The sequence below is a fragment of the Apteryx mantelli genome, chromosome 2, assembly GCF_036417845.1.
Source record: "Apteryx mantelli isolate bAptMan1 chromosome 2, bAptMan1.hap1, whole genome shotgun sequence".
In the NCBI taxonomy this organism is placed as follows: Eukaryota; Metazoa; Chordata; class Aves; order Apterygiformes; family Apterygidae; genus Apteryx; species Apteryx mantelli.
In genome coordinates this window covers 145821478-145839232 of record NC_089979.1, presented here as the reverse complement: position 1 = coordinate 145839232, position 17755 = coordinate 145821478, and the positions used below count along the sequence as shown (strand labels likewise).

General features: G+C 37.4%; 1 protein-coding gene across 1 annotated transcript in view; it reads left to right on the top strand.

The window, feature by feature from the left end:
* RUNDC3B (RUN domain containing 3B) overlaps positions 1–17755 on the top strand; it is a 53467-nt gene that overhangs the window by 24234 nt on the left and 11478 nt on the right. The window contains exons 6-8 of the mRNA XM_067292505.1: positions 1705–1785; positions 3368–3536; positions 9317–9474. Of these exons, the coding sequence (XP_067148606.1) occupies positions 1705–1785; positions 3368–3536; positions 9317–9474 (408 nt within the window). The remainder of the gene's footprint in view (positions 1–1704; positions 1786–3367; positions 3537–9316; positions 9475–17755) is intronic.

The window sequence follows — 17755 nt, the reverse complement described above, 5'->3', positions numbered from 1 at the left end:
ACTGTAAGGGGTGGGAAAGGGAACATCTGGTTGGGGAGGGGAAGGGAGGTAAAAAAGCAGGATAGCTTCTTTTGCCAGCATTTAGCTATTAGATTGGCTTAACTGCATCCTCAACATATGTCCTGAGGGAACAGAAGTGTGCTGCAGAGTGATGAGAGCTAGCCCTGTATGCAGCAAATTCAAATCTTGCCAGATTTTATTAGTTGAAGCTTTACACTGTGTGAAATTAAACTGCTTGCATATTAGCACTATACGTGGAAGAAGTATAACTATACATGAAGAAGAAGCCTAGCAAGACTAGGTCTACAACCTGGAAATCCTCCCGTATACACCAGTTGGCTGTGTCGGTCTTCTCTGAGCCTGAGTAATTCATACTTTTTGTATAAGAGCTTAGTTATATGAGTGGTTCTAATCCTCCTGTTGAGCTTGTTCTTCCTTTATCCTATGATTTCTATTATGAGCATATTTATAGGCATCTCTTAATAGTATTCAAAGTAATAACTAGTCCTCCTTGGAGACGTTTAAGTTTTTGTCAGTGGAACTCTTAAGAGCCTAGAAAATTTCTTGGCAAAATAGGAGCATAGTCCTACAGGAGCATTTTAATTGTGCTACATATAATTTATTGTATTGTGGTTGGAATGGTGGAGAAGATGTAGTCTTTCTTTGCATTCTATATTTGAGATACTGTCTTCAGTTCTAACAGTTTTTTCTAAGTGTTGATTGGCTTATCTATGTGGGACTGTAAATACAACTTCTAGGGGAAACCTACTGCCCCCCAAGCTGGGAATAGAATCATTATTTTTTTTCCCCTCACAGTAATGTTGAATATTTATCTACTTAAAGTAATTGTGTGTTTTTTCTTGAAAATACCCTTCAGCTGTTTTTCTCAGATGCCACTTAAGTAACTGCATTGTCAAAAATGGCACTTCTCAGTTAAGTTAGTGAAGTTGTGTCTTATCAGAATCTGGTTTTTGATGATAGAGAAAGGAAGAGTGAGGAATTTGAGCCATGCAGAAGCATAATTAATTTTGTCACTTCTGTGTTAATTAAACATGATTAATCTTTTATATCCAGTGCAAAAAGAACATGATCTAGATGACAGCTGTATAAAGCTACAGCCATTTAAGAGTGTTCCGTAAATGTTAGTTCCTAAAATGTTTATCATCTTCCTGCAGCCCAACACCAGAAAGTATCTGAAAAGAGAAAGAGTCTGAAATACTTTTGAGAACTAATCTTTGACTTAAAACTGGAGAATGGTTACATAAGCACTCTGCAAACACTTTTTTCTAAGTGATCTTAGTACTCCCTAAGATTCCCAACTCATCCACAGCTCTACTCTTTCCTTGTTTCTCTTGCTTGAGCTAACTTTCCTTTCTTTTGTTTTTCTCTTGCAATCCATCTGTGTTTTCAGAGTAAAAGCAAATATTTTAAAATCAGTTTTTATACCAATTGCCCTGATTTATTCCCTGATTATGTGGGATTTCTGTTTGTTGGGATTTTTTCATTATCCTATAATGTGAGCAGTGACTTTCATTTAATATTAAACAATCTAGCTCAGCTGCGTAGAATTTCACTGTTAAATACTGAAGTCCTTTCTTAATTTTTGTTAATAATAAAAATCAAATTTCATATTGATAAGATTCAACTACCATTGTCTTTTCATTTTCTTGATATAATCTTATTATTGTTTCTCTGTTTTATCAGTTTTTGTCTGAAGGGTGAAGGATTGGATGGCAACTTTCCAGCTGTCATAGATTATACACCCTATCTGAAATTCACCCAAAGGTACCTTTTATCTTTAAACTGTTTCTTTTATTTCAGTTGCAAGATTTTGCTTTATACTGAGCCTCTAACTGTTCATTTGACATCCAGAACAATATTATCAATTTCTAAACACAAATCAATACAGTTAGCTACCTTTTGCTGTTTCACAGTAGTGGAATTATTACATGACTCATCAAAGTGTAAACTTAATGCTAACTTTGGTTAGAATTTGCAGTTCAGCAGCAAATAAATTTTTGGTTTCCTCAGAAGTTCACCAGGCCATGTTATCCTTTCTCTTGGGCCTTTTCTTTATAGCCATAGCCTTAAAAGTAGTTATTTTGTGAATAAATATGTAATTTTGTGTCTGCCCTTGTACATGGTAAGGTATGACAGATGAGCAGAATGAGCAGTTAGCACATAATAGATAATCATGAGCAATTCTGTATGTAATCTGACCTTTCAGCTGCATTTTACCTCTGTGATTGGCCACATGATTAATAACAAAAAGAATGATCATTATCTAATCAGTTAGCAATTTAGTTTCTCCAAAAAACATGGAAGTTAATGGGATGTGTTCTGTTGCTAGGCTTGCCAGGTTGGGGAAAGCATTTGGGTGTTAGGAGTACTGTGCACTGTGATATAGAACACAAGCTTCAGTGGACCATCATCTTAGCCAGAAAAGAGCAGAATCACTGGCTTGCTCTTTAAAATGAGGCTTAAATTGCTGAGCCGCTCTCTGACCTTGTAAATGAAGGCTAATGTGTATATTCACATGTTGAGTGCATGGAAAAAATACGCTTCCAAAATATACACCAGCAATGGAAAAATTCTGTGATTCCTTTATAATGAATTATTTGATAAAGTGTTAACATTCTATTATAAATACTTCTAGGAGAATCATGGGGTGGCAGGCATCTGACTACTTAAAAACTAGTGAATGCTGTTAATGAAGTGGCGAGCATAGTTATAAAGGAAGATTTCAAGTGGCTCCTGGGATAAATTAAAACCCTTGTCTTTGAGGCAGGTGTCTGAACTCTCTGGCATTGATTCTGGAAGTTATGGAGATACTTTAATAGTGAATCTGCATACTGTCCAGGGACGTGCTTTTGTTCTGTAAAATAGCAGGTACATGGTCTTCACTAGAACCATGCCATAAATTCTCATGTAAATTACATTGTGATTTAATATAATAACATCCGCTTTTTTATTGTTCTGCCTTTTAGAAACAAATACAATTTATTTGCAGACGTTAATGTTTGCCATGAATTTGTGAAGGAAAGATTAAGTCACCACTTCCTTAGATAGCTAACTGTAATGCATTGGCCCTTTATAGTCCATGAGGTTATCCCAGCATACAGTTGTCTGTTCTACTAATCTAAGACCACAGATAAAAGCACATCTTTGTCCATTGTTTAGGTGGCTATACAATTAAAAGCTTGAAACATAAGTTGCATTTGGTGGTTTATCCTAACCAACATTCCAATTCTTACTGTTTTACAGAGCTTTTGGTATCTTTAGGAATAGTAGTGTGTTAATTTCAAGGGGAATTTTACATCTTTTAACTGTACAGTTTTTCATTTGGCTTATAAACGTGATCCTTCAGTTCTGACAGCATCAGCAGTGATGAAGAAGAGCTAAGAACGCTGGGCAGTAGTGGCAGTGAAGGCAGTACACCAGAGAACATTGGTCCTCCTTTCATCTTGGATGAAAACAGTTGGTACAACAAATGCAAAAGGGTAGAACAGAAGTATCGGCTTGCGTTGGAACAGAAGGTAAAAGATCGGTTTTGTGTGGCGGTGGTAGAGCCAAAGTATACTTTGTGCTTCAGATACAGCTGTGACTGACTGAGGCATTAGGATTTTATAGGTGAAATATAATAAATACAGTTATTTTTATGTTTTTTAATTTAGAGATGATGGAAAGATTTGCTAGACACTTAACTAAATGGTGTTGTATCCATTTAAGTAAAGGTTGAAAAATATATTTAATATTATTTGGCTTCATTTAAAGTGTCTTAAATTTCACAATCTTCAGAGTGTCTTGAGTAATAATTGCATTAAGTGTCTCTGCTCACTGATTTGAAGGAAAAAAGTTTGGGGAGAGGGAAGAGAATAATAATAATGCAGATGTCAGATTTCATAGTCTCATGTAGAAGCTCTCACTTCTCCTTCCCATCTCAAGGCTACGGGCAGTGTATCTTTGAAGCTATTAGGTTGTTAGTTTGAAGTGAACTTGACTGTCCACAGGGATTTCCTCTTCCTTAGCAGCTCACTGTAGAAGTTTGATGCAGGTAACTCCCAATGGAAGGCTTTTATGATGGTACTGATGTCAAAATTTAACATTTAGTCCTACATTAGACAAAAATGATCAGCAGAGAAATCTGCCTAGGAACCAAAAGCAAAACTATCTTCTTAGTTTAATACTGAGATGGGTTTTTAAAAAGACCTGTAGTTTAGGATTTCTACTTCAAGATAAAATGGGGAAGGAAAGAAAGAGTGTGTTTACATTTGATTTCAATAGCTTAGGTGGCATATTTTCATGGAAACCAAAGGTAGTTTCTCTTTCTACCCCCCAACCTCTCCCCAAAATGCAAGTTAAAGGTGAAGGGAGATTGTAGTGTATGTCCAATCTTTTTAATACTTCAGTAGTTTTAAATATGAAATGCTCTTTAATATTTCATAATAGTGCTATATTACAACAATTTGATTTTGGTGAAACTTTCAATGCAGTAAACAGTGTGAAAGGCTGGAATTACATAAGGATGTTTAGAGATGTAATTGTTTCCTTTATTTTAGGGAATCAGAATTATGTCTGCCTTTCTAGCTTCTTCCCTGCCGGGAAAAAAAAGAGGGGCAGATGGAATCTAGAATGGGCCTTCTGACAGTCGGGGCTGAGAATGTTAACTATGATAAACACTGATCAAAATCAGAAAATATTTATGTTACATGTATACTAGTAAACTAATCAATGCTAGAGCGCCTAGGTCCCGGTACCAACTCAGTCACATACATGTTTAAATTATACGAGTGATTCTTGGCACAGTTTTGATCTGGGCCTACTAGTGCTCACAGAGATAATTTCAGGTCACAGTTTGTGAATTAATGTTAGCCAAGGATCATTCTCAATAAGCAGTTTGACTTCAGACATGCTCCTTTGGCACTTGAGTTTTAGTACAAATGTAGCCTGACAGAATATTCCAGAGATGGGACTCTGGCTATGTTTGGTTTACTAGGATAAATGTAGCTGTGGACTGCAAAAGATCAGTGCTACTGTAGAATGGATAGAATTAAAGTTGATAGAATTAAAGTTGATTAATGTATGTGAAAGAAGCTAGTTAAGGTTTTTCTAAGTAATAGAAAAAAAGGCACACTTGATGTGGGATGACAGATGTGAGAGGTTCCTTTTAAAAAATATGTATACAATTACTTCTATTTTATTTTTGTCCCTTGTGATGCTTCTTGTTACTGAAGTATGATATTATTAAATGTAGGCATACAGGTTGCTAGTATCATCTTCTCAGCCAGTATAGGAGTGGTAACACTTTCAGTGGGGAGCGAACAAAGATATTTTCCCTGCTTTTTGTAAACCAAAATGTGCTGTTCAAAATGAATGTCTTCAAACACGTAAACAAAATTGAAAACCTTTCCCTCCAAACCCCAACAGTCCATGAGGCAGAACAACATGTTCAAGACTGTATTTCATTCCTGTTTCTAGACAAAAACATAGGATCAATTTAAATTCCTCTTTTTTTCCTAAAGATTGTAAAATATTTTGGAGCTTACTGAGGAAAGTGTCAGCAGCTCTGGAGAAGCATTGAAGAAAGAAGCATTTTTCTTGTTACATCCAGATAGTTCCTTTCCAAGGAACGATGGATTATTATGCTTTATCAAAGTTGTGAGACAGATATCTGTAGAAACAATGTTGAAACATGCTGTCCAAATCCACTAGCCAGATTCACTAGGTAACTACTTATACGAAAGCACAAAGATCTTCAGCGGCTGTAGCAGCAAATGGAGGTTTCAGCTTATTCATGAGTCTAAGAACAGGAAACATTTCTCTTTTGTGGGAAGCTATTTTCATCTGCTGATCTGATATTGAGTATTTCAAACTTTTGAGCATTACTATTAAAATAAGCAAATCACAGTATTCTTTGCAGCATTCTCTTAATGAACTGCTGACTTCTATAGTCAGTCAATGCAGAGGTGAATTCAAGTCAGTCTTATCTTTTAATTCTTTGAAGACTTTGCAGTTAATGCAGCCTTCTGAATGATAGCTGCTCTGACAGCAGTTGCTACCTTCTTAATTATCCTCCTTTAGAATTCCTGCTCCAGAATTGCAACAGCAAAATGACTTTTTCTTCCATCAGATAGAAAATTTTCTGTTGTCTAATTTTCATTTAGGACCTACCTGTCAAGTTTTGCTTTAATTCACTTCAGCTATGTCTGTTCTATCATAAATTGAACAAATGATTATTAGAGGCTAAAGATGGATTATGGGATAGAGCTCCTTTCTTGACTGCTTCTCTCCTTCGCTTTTCAGGACCCTTTTCATGGCAATAGATTGCAACAACAATTGAGTTGCACTCAGTGCAGTAGGTACCAGTTCATCAGAGGTAGAACATTTTATTTCAAACTCAAGAGGCTTTCTGACATTGTTTTTTGGAAAACTGGATGTTTGTGACAAAAAAACAAGTTAAAAATATTTTTAGTGACCGATAGTCTGATACATCCTTCTTTTGCCCTATTGGCATTCACTTTGCACACACAAACATAAATTCCTTTTATGCCTCCAAAGTAAGTGTATCTACCACAGTCATTAATACTACAGGTGAATGATGTTTGCCAGGGTGACGATATGACAAGTGACTGGATTTCAGGTGAGATCCAAGGTATCTGTGTCTTGTGTGAGTTGTTTGAATGGTGGAATAGAATCTGGTGTTATTGTACTAAGGTAAATTCTGGCACTGCTCCTGTTGGATCAACAGTGCTATACAGGTTCAGACCAAGGATCCATCTATCCTAGAGCCCAAAGATCTTGGATCTTTGCCAAAAGCAGATTTGTAGGGAAGAGTAAAAATAGAGCAAATGTTTATGTAATATTTTTCCTCCAGTACTTTCCTGGCCAACCCAAATCAGCTCAGGGACTTCCTGAAGCTGATGTGGTTTGTCGGTTTAGTAACCTGCAATGAATCTCTCTTCCAAATACTTGTCAAGTATCCCCTTGAGCCCATGTAAATTTTTAGCATCCAAATGATTTTTCTGGCAGTGTTCTGCATATCTACCATCTGTTGTGTGAAGAGCCACCTCCTTTCCTTTCTTCTGAATCTGGCTCCTGTTAGCTTCATTTCATGGTGCCTAGCTCTTGTATTTAAAAAAATGAGGAACAGTCAGTTCCTTCCTGCCCTCTCCATGCCACCCAGGAAATATGAGGAGTTTGTCTTTTCCAAGTTGCCTTTTCCAAGTTGTGTCTTGGCCAGATTAATGAATCATAGTTTACTCATTTGTTATGTGGAAGTCGTTCCTTATTCTGGAATGGTATAAGCTGTTCATTTTTGATGTGGTAAGCTCCCAAATTATGTGATTCTGTGAAATTCTTTATGTAGTGTTTATAGTGGAATTTCATATGCTTTCTCTAGTGGGATACATCTCCCATGTCACTATAGATACAGGTGTTTACTCTTCATAATATTCTGTTACTGATACTGATGTTACATATCTAAAATTTTTTTGTAAAATGTTTATTTGACAGTTCTGAGAGACAGGAAATTTACATATGTTTTAATGTGTCATTTAGTACTTCCAAAGCACTAAGAGTGCTAAGCAGTGTGTTAACAGTCAAGATAATAGTAACATTTGACTGCACAGAACTAGGCATACTGAGAAGCTCTCAAGACTCCTTGCAACTTTTACTGAGGCCAAAATCAATTCTTATCAGATGTTAAATATATCTAGTGGGGATAGAACTGTATGTAATCATAAAATCATAGAATCATTGTGGTTAGAAGAAACCTCTGGGGTTCGTCTAGTCCAACCCCCCCCTTGCTCAAAGCAGGGTAAACTAGAGCAGGTCACTCAGGACTGTGTCCAGCTGGGTTTTGAATATCTCCAGGGATGGAGACTCCGCGACATTGCTGGGCAACCTGTTCTGGTGCTTGACCATCCTCACAGTAAAGAGGTTTTCTCTTACATTTAAATAGAATTTCCTGGATCCCAATTTGTGCCCATTGTCTCTTGTCTTTTCACCGGGTACCACTGAGAAGAGTCTGTCTCCATCTTCTTTACACTTTTCTGTTAGGTATTTATGCACGTTGATAAGGTCTCCCTGAGCCTTCTCTTCAGGCTGAACAGTCGCAGCTCTCAGTCCCTCCTCATATGACAGATGCTCTAGTCAATTAATCATCTTTGTGGCAATGAATTATGTTACTAGCATTTCCTGACCAGCTAATGTGAAACCTGGTTGCTTATTCAGCAGGACTATGCCTGTTTTGTGGCTCTATGAAAACTACTTTTTTTTTTTTTTAATTTATTAATAACATTTTTAACAGATGTTGGCACCTTTATATACACTTATAAAAGTGTTAAACATTTTTTTGAAAGCTTCAATGACTGTGCAAAATTTTACAGGATATACACTTATTGCATCTAGCTTTAACTAAGAAAGGCTATTAATAGGAAGATACTAGCATCTGACATGCTGGGACTCTGCTGGAAGAAGACAAAGAAATAGCTTCTCCATATTGTAACTAGATGTTTAATCTGTGAAATACTCAGTGACCAGCCTGCCATCACAGCTACTGTTAAATGCTCATATTATGGACTTTTGTAAATGACGAAAGTCATAGCTTGGAACGTGATGAGGGTTGCCCCATATCTTTTATAATGTCATCTGGAAAAAAGATGGCATAAGTGCACATGCACATACCAGTTATAAATGTCAAATATCACTAAAAGAAGTAACTTTCACCAATTTTTCTACCTTATGCTTGACTGTGGGTGAATCTTCATTTCAATAAGCAACTTCCTTGTCATTTTAATATGTAATTTGGTCCTGCAGCTCTCTTTTCAGAGAAGGAAGTTTTCAAGAAACTGTTTTTTGGTGATAATATCAGATCCCTTTAATTAACAGTGTAGATTCATTCGTCTCTTGTCCTTCTTAAGCAATATCTAACTTCCAATATGTGTTACAAAAGTAGTGGAGTTCAGTTCTTTTTCTTGTGCTAGTGACCATTTTTTGTTGTTTGTTTTTGAAGACTAAGTTAGTGTTAGAAAGCCTTTATCACTGTATTTTAGAGTTTCATGCTGGTGCCACTCCTATCTCACTGTTTCATTCATTATTCCATTCCTCCTCTGGAGTACGGATGACCAGTAATAAATACATGATGTTCTCAGTGCCTATTAGAAAACACCATACTATTCTTAAGTCAATTTATTAGTCCATTTAAAAAAAAAAAATAGAACTGTATGCATCTTAAGCCAGAAAACATGAACATACATAATGAAAACTTTTTTTTTTTATAGTGTTCCTTAAGGCTTTCTAACATTTATATTTCTAGGGTTACCTTGAAGAGTTGGTACGACTTAGAGAAAATCAGCTGTCTGAATCTGTCTCACAGAATAAACTGCTGTTACAAAGAATTGAAGATATGGATCTAGCCCATAAAATGGAGAAGGAACAGCTGGAATATATCATTGTGGAACTGCAGGACCAGTTGTAAGTTAGTGTAATGGAGAAACTTTGTTAGAACAGTATTATTTAACTTATTTAACTATATAATATGAAGAACTTCTTGTCCTGGGGATATGAGCCAAACTTCTTCTTAAACAAATTGATTATTTCTGCCCTTTTTTTGTTCTGACAAGTTTTATATTCAAGAACAGCTATCCTGAAAGCTGCAGTAGTGTAGGACAGAATAATTTTAAGTTTTTTTGCAAATCTGAAATAACTTACAGTAAACTTTCTTAAATTTTTAACACATTTTTCTAAAATGTTCTTTAAATTTTATTACTTCCAGCTTTACGGCTACTCTTAAAAAAAAAAAAATTACTGGAAGCAACTTGATTTTTGAACGCTTTTCAAAATGTTAGGGAGGCAGAGAAGTAGAAGAGGGCAAAGAAATATTTATTTCCTTTGTAAAACTTCTGTTTTATTTGTGTGTGGTTCAGACACAGTAGAAGTTCATCTGGTAGTGCTAAAAATACTGAAACTGATGAAAGTTTGCTGCTCGCCCTTTTGTCAATGTAAGCTAAGAGGCTAAACCACAGGAAGAAGTTTAAATCTTTTAATAGCGTATGTGGCTTCTAATATGATAGATATTTGCGTGTTTTACAGTCGAGAAGTAGTTCATCCTCACCGACCTCCTTGGGGGGTAGGGAGGTACTGTCCTTTTGCAGATGGACTCCCTGGTATTGTTTAGAGACCCAGATAGCAAACAGCTCACTGTGAGGTGATAAATTGCCCTGGGTCTGCTATAATACACATCTGCAGTAACGGTATGTTCCATTCAGTTCACGACAAATACAAGATAAGTTATTTTACCTTAGATCTGGGGTGATCTGTATGTGTCTGAGCCCTGAAGTAAAATGGAAGTCAGCTGTGGCCTTTGAAATAATCCAGAATGAGAATATAAGGATGGCTTAAGGGTACTTAGGTTCCCTGTGCCTAGTGTTTTGTAGAGACACCACCCAGGAGGGTCTTTTCTATGCAGTAAAAAGTAATTCTGGCTAGTAAACAAAGGTTTGGGGGGGGGGTTCCCTCTATCTTCTGTTAGATCATTTTATTGCTAGTGTTTGAAATGTTTCATCGTTCTATGAAAATCCCCAGGAATGCAGCATGTGCGTTTTATTTATGCCAATTTCAGACTCAAGGAAAAAAAAACTTAATTTTTTTGGAGTCTTAGTTGTTTTTTGGTTTTGGTGGTTTTTTGGTTTTTTTTTTTGGTTGATTGTAAGCTTTTGAGAGGTACCTTTTCTAGAGGACTCTTCTGAACTTACTGATATGGCTAATAACTCATACTTCTTTGGCCAGCCTGATTTTTTTTTGGGGGGGGGGGGTGACCTTACTTCTGCCCATTTTGATAGTTGGAAAATTTGAACATTTGGATCCTCTATTAGTTTTCAGCCAAGCTATACATGATCAGACTGTTTTTAAGATCTCAGTCTTTGGCTTTTAGTTTTGTTTGCTGGCTTCTTTATGTAATGGCTTAAATTCTGGAGCAATTTCTGTGGTATCTTGACAGGATGTTCTTGTATAGCTTCTTGTGAGACACTGCAGTCAGGAGCTGGACTATGCTAGAGATTTGGAGGGAGAAATATAATTTTGCAGTAGTCGTTTGAGCATAGTGTGCATGTTGGATGAACTCTTCCTAAACTGAGTAGGAGCCCCTAGTTTCTTATTTGGGTGAGGGATGGAAAAGAATATTTCTAGAAGGCTTCTGTAAGGGTCCAGTGGGGGCGATGCCTGGACTCCCAGCAGGAACAGATACACAAATACAAGGCACACTAAGGTTGATGCTGAGCATTTATTACCTCTGCGTCTGAGTGGGGGTTCCCCAGTGATTTCCCGATCGAGGCAATAAAGGAGCGGGAGAGTCCCTGGCACGGCTGAGCATCCGTCCATGGCGAGAAATGCTGGGGGGGGCACTATACGTGGTTTTTGTGTACTATACACATGCGCAGTAAGCACATTGAACTCATTGCTAATCTTGAGTCAAAGCCCAGGTGCAGCACCACGCTGGCATAAGCCCAGCTACATGGCTATAGGTCAACATGCCCTGTTGATGCTCCTTTTCCCACAGAGTGGTCTGGCTAGCTTCCATCACCTATCTCCTTGACATTCTTCCGCACTTTCCCATACAGCTTCCAATAGTGAACACCAGTCAGAATTAACATCTTTTAATCATTCTTTCAGACTTGTTCTTTTTCTGTGTTTGGGTTTTTTTGTTCGTTTTTGGGGAGTTTTCCCTGACAAAGGGTGAAGTGCTGATCTGACAGACCATGTTGTATCACTAATGTATATGAAATGAGTCATGAGTTTTGGCCAATTGCTTTTTATGATCCAGCCATTTTAGAACAGTGTTTATGGAATTCTCTATCTTAGTGCTGTGCTCCCCTACCATTAGTAGTATATGAATGTGTGCTGTAATCTTTTTTGGATTTTTTACTAGCAGCTAAGAACAAGTTTGGGATTGTAATTCTGCCTATGTTATATCAGTGCTGAGGCATTTTACGTTGATGTTTGTAAAACACTTTGAGATCTGATTTGGGGTCATTTGCTGTGTAATAGAAACTATTATAAATAAACATTCTATATTTTCTTTTTAATGATGCTATTCTATTCCACTTGCTGTTGCTGCTAAGGTAGCAAGTTCTATTGCTTCACATTTCTATTGATACGTACTTGTTGATATTTCCAAAATGGTCTTTCACACGCACCCCAGACAAAATGTTTTACACGTACTCACAGCGGATGTGGGCAGAATCTGAATCTACTTTTAGGTCGGCCTCCAGAAAAAAACCCACAGAAACAGAGATCTGACTTTCTTGGCAGTATAGGTTGTTATTGTTGCTGACTTGGAAATCAAATAACAGCTGTGGAGTCAACAAGGCCTTCAGCTTATAAATCAGGTTTGATGTAAGGCGTGGAATAAATATGGAGATGGGAGACTGAAACAGCTTAGTCAGAAGTCATTTTTGTCTTGCAGCTGCAATGAAAAACTTTAATGCTCTACAGTTCTCGATAATCTTAACTTTGTCTCACAAGCCCAAGTATCCAAACTACAATGAACACAGGTTTAAATGTAGTTAAAAGACGTTTCATGGATCTCATGAATTCCAGTACATGAAAAACAGTGAAGTTGAAAATTTGTCAAATTAGTTATTCACACAAAAGTAAAATTTTTGTGTGTGTCTTAACTGAATTGGATTTCTTAATAATATGCCCAGTCATCTGGGGACTGGATGTCTCACTTTGCTGGCAGATGTCTGATGGCAAATGAGGTTAGAAAAGCAGAACTGCACTAGACCACCTGATTATCAGCCAGATATGTCTAAACCAATACACAGCTGATCGAGAACAGCTTGCTCTATTACCATATTTGCAGCATCTGCAGATGAAGTGATTGCCTAGTGATATGTGTCAATATGTAACGAGAGTGATGAGGCATATTCTGGCCCTCATCTGCTTTCTTCAGATACATCTGCTGTCACTGTTGCAGGGAGGAGACTTAATATTGTGGTTCTGTTACCTGCTAAAAGTTTTCAAAGCAAAGGACAAAAGTGGCTTTGAAGCTATTTGCAGTGTCATGTATCAACAGTAATGGGAGCATTTATAGACATGGTTTGGGATCCAGTAGACCTTATAGAAGTTGTACCTGTGACCCAATTTGCCTCTTAGTGGCTAAAGTAATCCTGCAGTCTGTACTGCTGCAGCATACTGTTGGACCTAATCCTTTAGCCGTTCACTTAATGGCCCAGTAAAGAGTATGTTGTTTGCCTGAGATGACTGATTACACTAATTTAAAAAAACCACAAGTCTGGTTATGCTTGGGACTTTTTGCAGTTGAATATTAGAGAGCGGTGCTTTTGGCTCTGCTCTTCTTTAGAACAAGCATATTTGAATGGTGGGGCAGTTCTTAAAGCCAGTGCTTAGAAGCAACGCCTCTCAGGAGGCCAGCCAAAAGAAGCCTGGGATCCGTGGAGTGTCTAACTGAAGAATACGGTTTGGATTTCATAAATTTCAAAATACAATGGGGGAGAGAGAGAGAGAGAAAAAAAAAATCGAGGAACTTTTTGCTCGTGCAGTATTCAAAATGACAGGGCAGCCATTTCTTCCTCCTCTAAGATCCTGCACAGGGATGTTGGATGTCTCTTGGAGGACTAGTTAGCGCAGTCAAAGAAGTGACCAGGCAAAATCTCAAGCAGTTTGCCCGCAAGAGCCTTACATTAAAACTCTTTTTCATGGTTTAAACAGGCTTTTTTCTCCCATAGAGTGATTCTTGATCTTTCTTTTGGCTTACACCCTGTGATCTATAGCAAACTTTCTCTGCTGATCCATCACCTTAAAGTTTTAAGTTGAGATTCTGTAGCTGAAATTGATATTTACATGTTAAAAATCAATGTATGATTAGAAGAGAGATTCCATCAATCTCCTGGGTAATGACTCATCTCCTGGATAGTGACTCATTGATGTTATAAAAGCATAATCCTTTAACAAAAAATATTTTTTAATAAAATGCTGATGAAAAAAGCAAAGCATTATATGCACAGGTAAAAACCTCAACATAAAATGCTTTAAATTTTTGTTTTCTTCTGCCTCTGTTGTGATATTTTGTTGAAATGATGAGGGTGTTTTGCATAATGTTTGCCAGCATTGATTTTCCTAAAGATATTTTACTAGTTGTCAGGCTAGTGTGCCTGGTATATGATGGTGTGACCCTTTGTCCCAACTGGCACTTTTTTTTTTTTTTTTTGTTTAGCAAATGCATCAAGAACATATTTCTCAGTTTCTTCTTGTTATGGTACCTTTTTATAGTTGTTTATCTGCCTCTGCTGTTTCTTCCTATGTCACTGGCTTGTTTTGGTGTTTTGTGGAGGGGCATGTGGAAGGAAGGACACTTAAGAAAACTCTTCTGCATTTGGAATTCTGTCTTTGATTATGGCACAAATAAGATTCAAATTAAACTGAAGGGGCACTCACGTTTTATATTGTATTAAGCTTGTTTGTATAATTAAGGATTTGTTTTGCATTTTAGCAAACCTTAAGGTTAGTTTTATTTAACTTGTCTGGTTGTTATTCCAGAAATGGTCAGTCCTTTCAAGGCCCAAATACTCTGTTCTTAATATTCTAATCTACCTGGCTGTTAGATCCAGTTCTGCTGCAGTTCCTATCTGGATAATATAAATGTCTCTGTAGACATGGTAAACGATAGCTTAGTCACAACCCTGAGAGGCTGTTTGCATCAGTGAGACTATTACTGAGACTGTTACGTGTATTTCCACTGCTGAGCCGTACACAGCCTACCCCTCTGCTTCACTGTTTTCTAGGTGTGGATTATTGGAGTAGTGTTCACATACCAATTTTCCTTTATGTTAGCACTGCATCAAGCTCAAGCTAACGAATCCTGCCTTTTGGAAAAGTACATCAGCTCCCTGTCAGCAGCACCTTAACGTAGACACGCTAGTTCTGTCGGAGCAGCATGCCAGAGTACATTTGTACATGTTTTAGCCTAGGCAAAGTGAGTTCCTTTTTGGTAGAAATACACCATGTCCTGTCAGATCTATTTTGGAGTACTTAAAGGAAGATTTGCTATATTGTTTGCAGCAAAGATGATTTCTTTCCAAGGATTGATCATGCCCCATTTGGTTAAAAACTTGCTTATCCGGGGCCTATGTGCACATGCTCTAGAGCCTGTGGAGCACTGCCACAAATGTTGTGCCTGAGGAGCTCACGGGGAGGGTCACAGATGGAGCGCGAGACTGTAGAGGAGAAAGGCTGTAACTCTGCTGTCAAGGACAAAGCAGAGGAAGGCTTGTCCAAAGAGATAGAAGCAGAGGGATCTGAGCACAGGCTTCGAAATTAAATCTGTGTTTCATGTCCCCTTGTGAATAAAACTTCAAGTGTGAGTTGCCTGGCTTTGTAATCCTCTCTTAAGAACTAAATCATCTGGAGAAATAAGGAAGTTGGATCACTTCTTTAGCACTCTTACCTTCATTTTCAGATAGTCCTCTCGCAAGACACTTCTAAGAAACTGAGTTCCTCAACTGCTTAAGTACAGTAAATCCAGTTTGTTGTAGCTGCCTTATTTGCTCATGAAAAGAACTGGGAGATTAGAATTTAGTATTTGATCTTCTTGGTGAATTTCCTAGAATGTCAAAACAGAGAATGCTAATCCTCCTTTCCTTGTAGAGCTTTCATGGCTCTGTGCTATCAAATCATAATTCACATTAGCCACACTTTCCTTTGTAATGCTTTCCCCATGCCCTCTGCCTCTCCCAAGTTAGCAGCATCAGTTTTAAATCCATAGTATTGCACTCTGGTCTGTTTTCTGCTCCTCTTTCTCAACATGTCTATACTTTTTTTTTCTTTTTTAATATAGCTTAGAGAAAATATTGCATATTGCGGCAAATAGTATTACTGTTTTGTTTGTGCAGTGTTTTGGGGTTTGTTTTTGTGGAATTTTTGTTTGCTTTTTAAGGTTGTTGCATTATTGTATGTCTGTTCTGTTTTCCAAAGGTGTGGTGAGGCCGCAAGAAGGAAAGGTCTGTTTTTAGTTGGGTGGAAACCTATGAAAACATAGAAGTTTCCTTTTTGCTTGAGAATATACAGTAACTGGGAGAAGTTCAGCTGGGTGCATAGTATATGGACAGATGGACTCATGGAGGTCAGAGTGGAGCATACAGAGTGAGACACAGCAAAGTAATGTGTAGAATAAAACAAAATCATAGCAAAGCCTCAGACGTGGCAGAGAAAAGACTATTCTTAGGACACACAGGGATCATGCGGGGTTATTGCCATGCAGGACACCAAAACTTTCTGGATTGACAGCAGCATGCCTGAAGAAAATGACTTATTCTGCAAGATACAGGAGATAGGAAGGGATTTATTTTTAAACTGTCATATTTGAGATCTCATTCTGAACTTTTAACAAGTGCTTTAAAAAGAATTTATGTTATAATAAACCTTAAGTTCTATAATGTTAAAGCCTTTTGATATTATTGGTGTCTCCCTTCAAAGACAAGATATGTAGGTATATCTACATCAAAATTCTGGCTGACTCCAAAGTGCTATCTACCAAAAGCACTCTTTTGTAAGGAGCCATCTTTACAAAAAGCTGGGCAAGATCCATCTTTCTCTCTCATCTGTGTAGCGAACTGGAGAATCACAGGGACACTCCTTTGATCGGGTGTCGTGTTTATTGCCATGGTAATGTCATTTTGCCCCCCTCTCTGAGTCTCTAATGTGGAATACTAAAAACTATTTTTATAGTGGCATGCTTTCTCTTTTCTCCCATAGCTATGCTTTTATGGATAAAGGTATTGTATAACAGTAGCACGGCAAGAAAGCTTTAAGTTACTTGGACATTAGCACTACATACGTTTCAAATTCCCGAATTTTTGTCCAGCATAGAATTACAAGTCTGGGAGCAGAGCGGAAGTAAAGCCTTTCAAAATGATAAATGGAAAGTATTGAACCTTTGTAGGCCTCAAGGCAATTCAGTTGCCTGATGATCCAGGCGATTGCGTACACACACAAATAAGTTTGCTTTTTTTTTTTTAAATACAGATGGCATTTGTAAATTTAACATACAACATGTTTTTCAACCTTTGAGATTCAGTTCTAAGATTGTAACTTTGTTTCTTGGGGGTTTTTTTTCAGTGTTTTGTTAAAATGATTTAAATGATTTCCAAAAAAGTCTTAAAAATGCACAAAAATGAAAAGTTTGAAGTTACAATCAAGAAATAGTGTAGTTCGTTTGGTGATTTCTTGAGTAAAAGGCTTTTACTAGCTGCTTTCCTATTTGGCTAGCAAGAGGTTGGCTGAGGTTTTGAATTTGGTGCTTTTTCTGTTGTTGAGATTTTATTTTGCAGCCACTTAATTAAATTTTGGTTATTTTATTATCCAAATGATAATCCAAATGGCACTCAGCACATCTCAAAAACTTTTATCTGTTACCTTTTTTCCTCTTCCATTCTTTTTTTCCCCCCCTGCAAATTTTCAACCAGTCCTAGGTAGGAAAGTGGGAAAAATTACACCAAGAGTCTGAATTTCCCATTTCTACTATTCTTGTCTCTCTCTCTCTCTCTCTCTCTCTCTCTCTCTCTCTCTCTCTCTCTCTCTCCCTCGCTCCTCACTCTCAGATTAGATTCTCTTTTATCCTGTATTTCCCTTAGAATTTGAAGCTCTGTCATACTGCTTCTATAGTTTGGTAATTGACTGAATCCTCGTTTAGATACCAGCAAGAACTTATATTACTTACGGATTGCTAAGTAGTGAC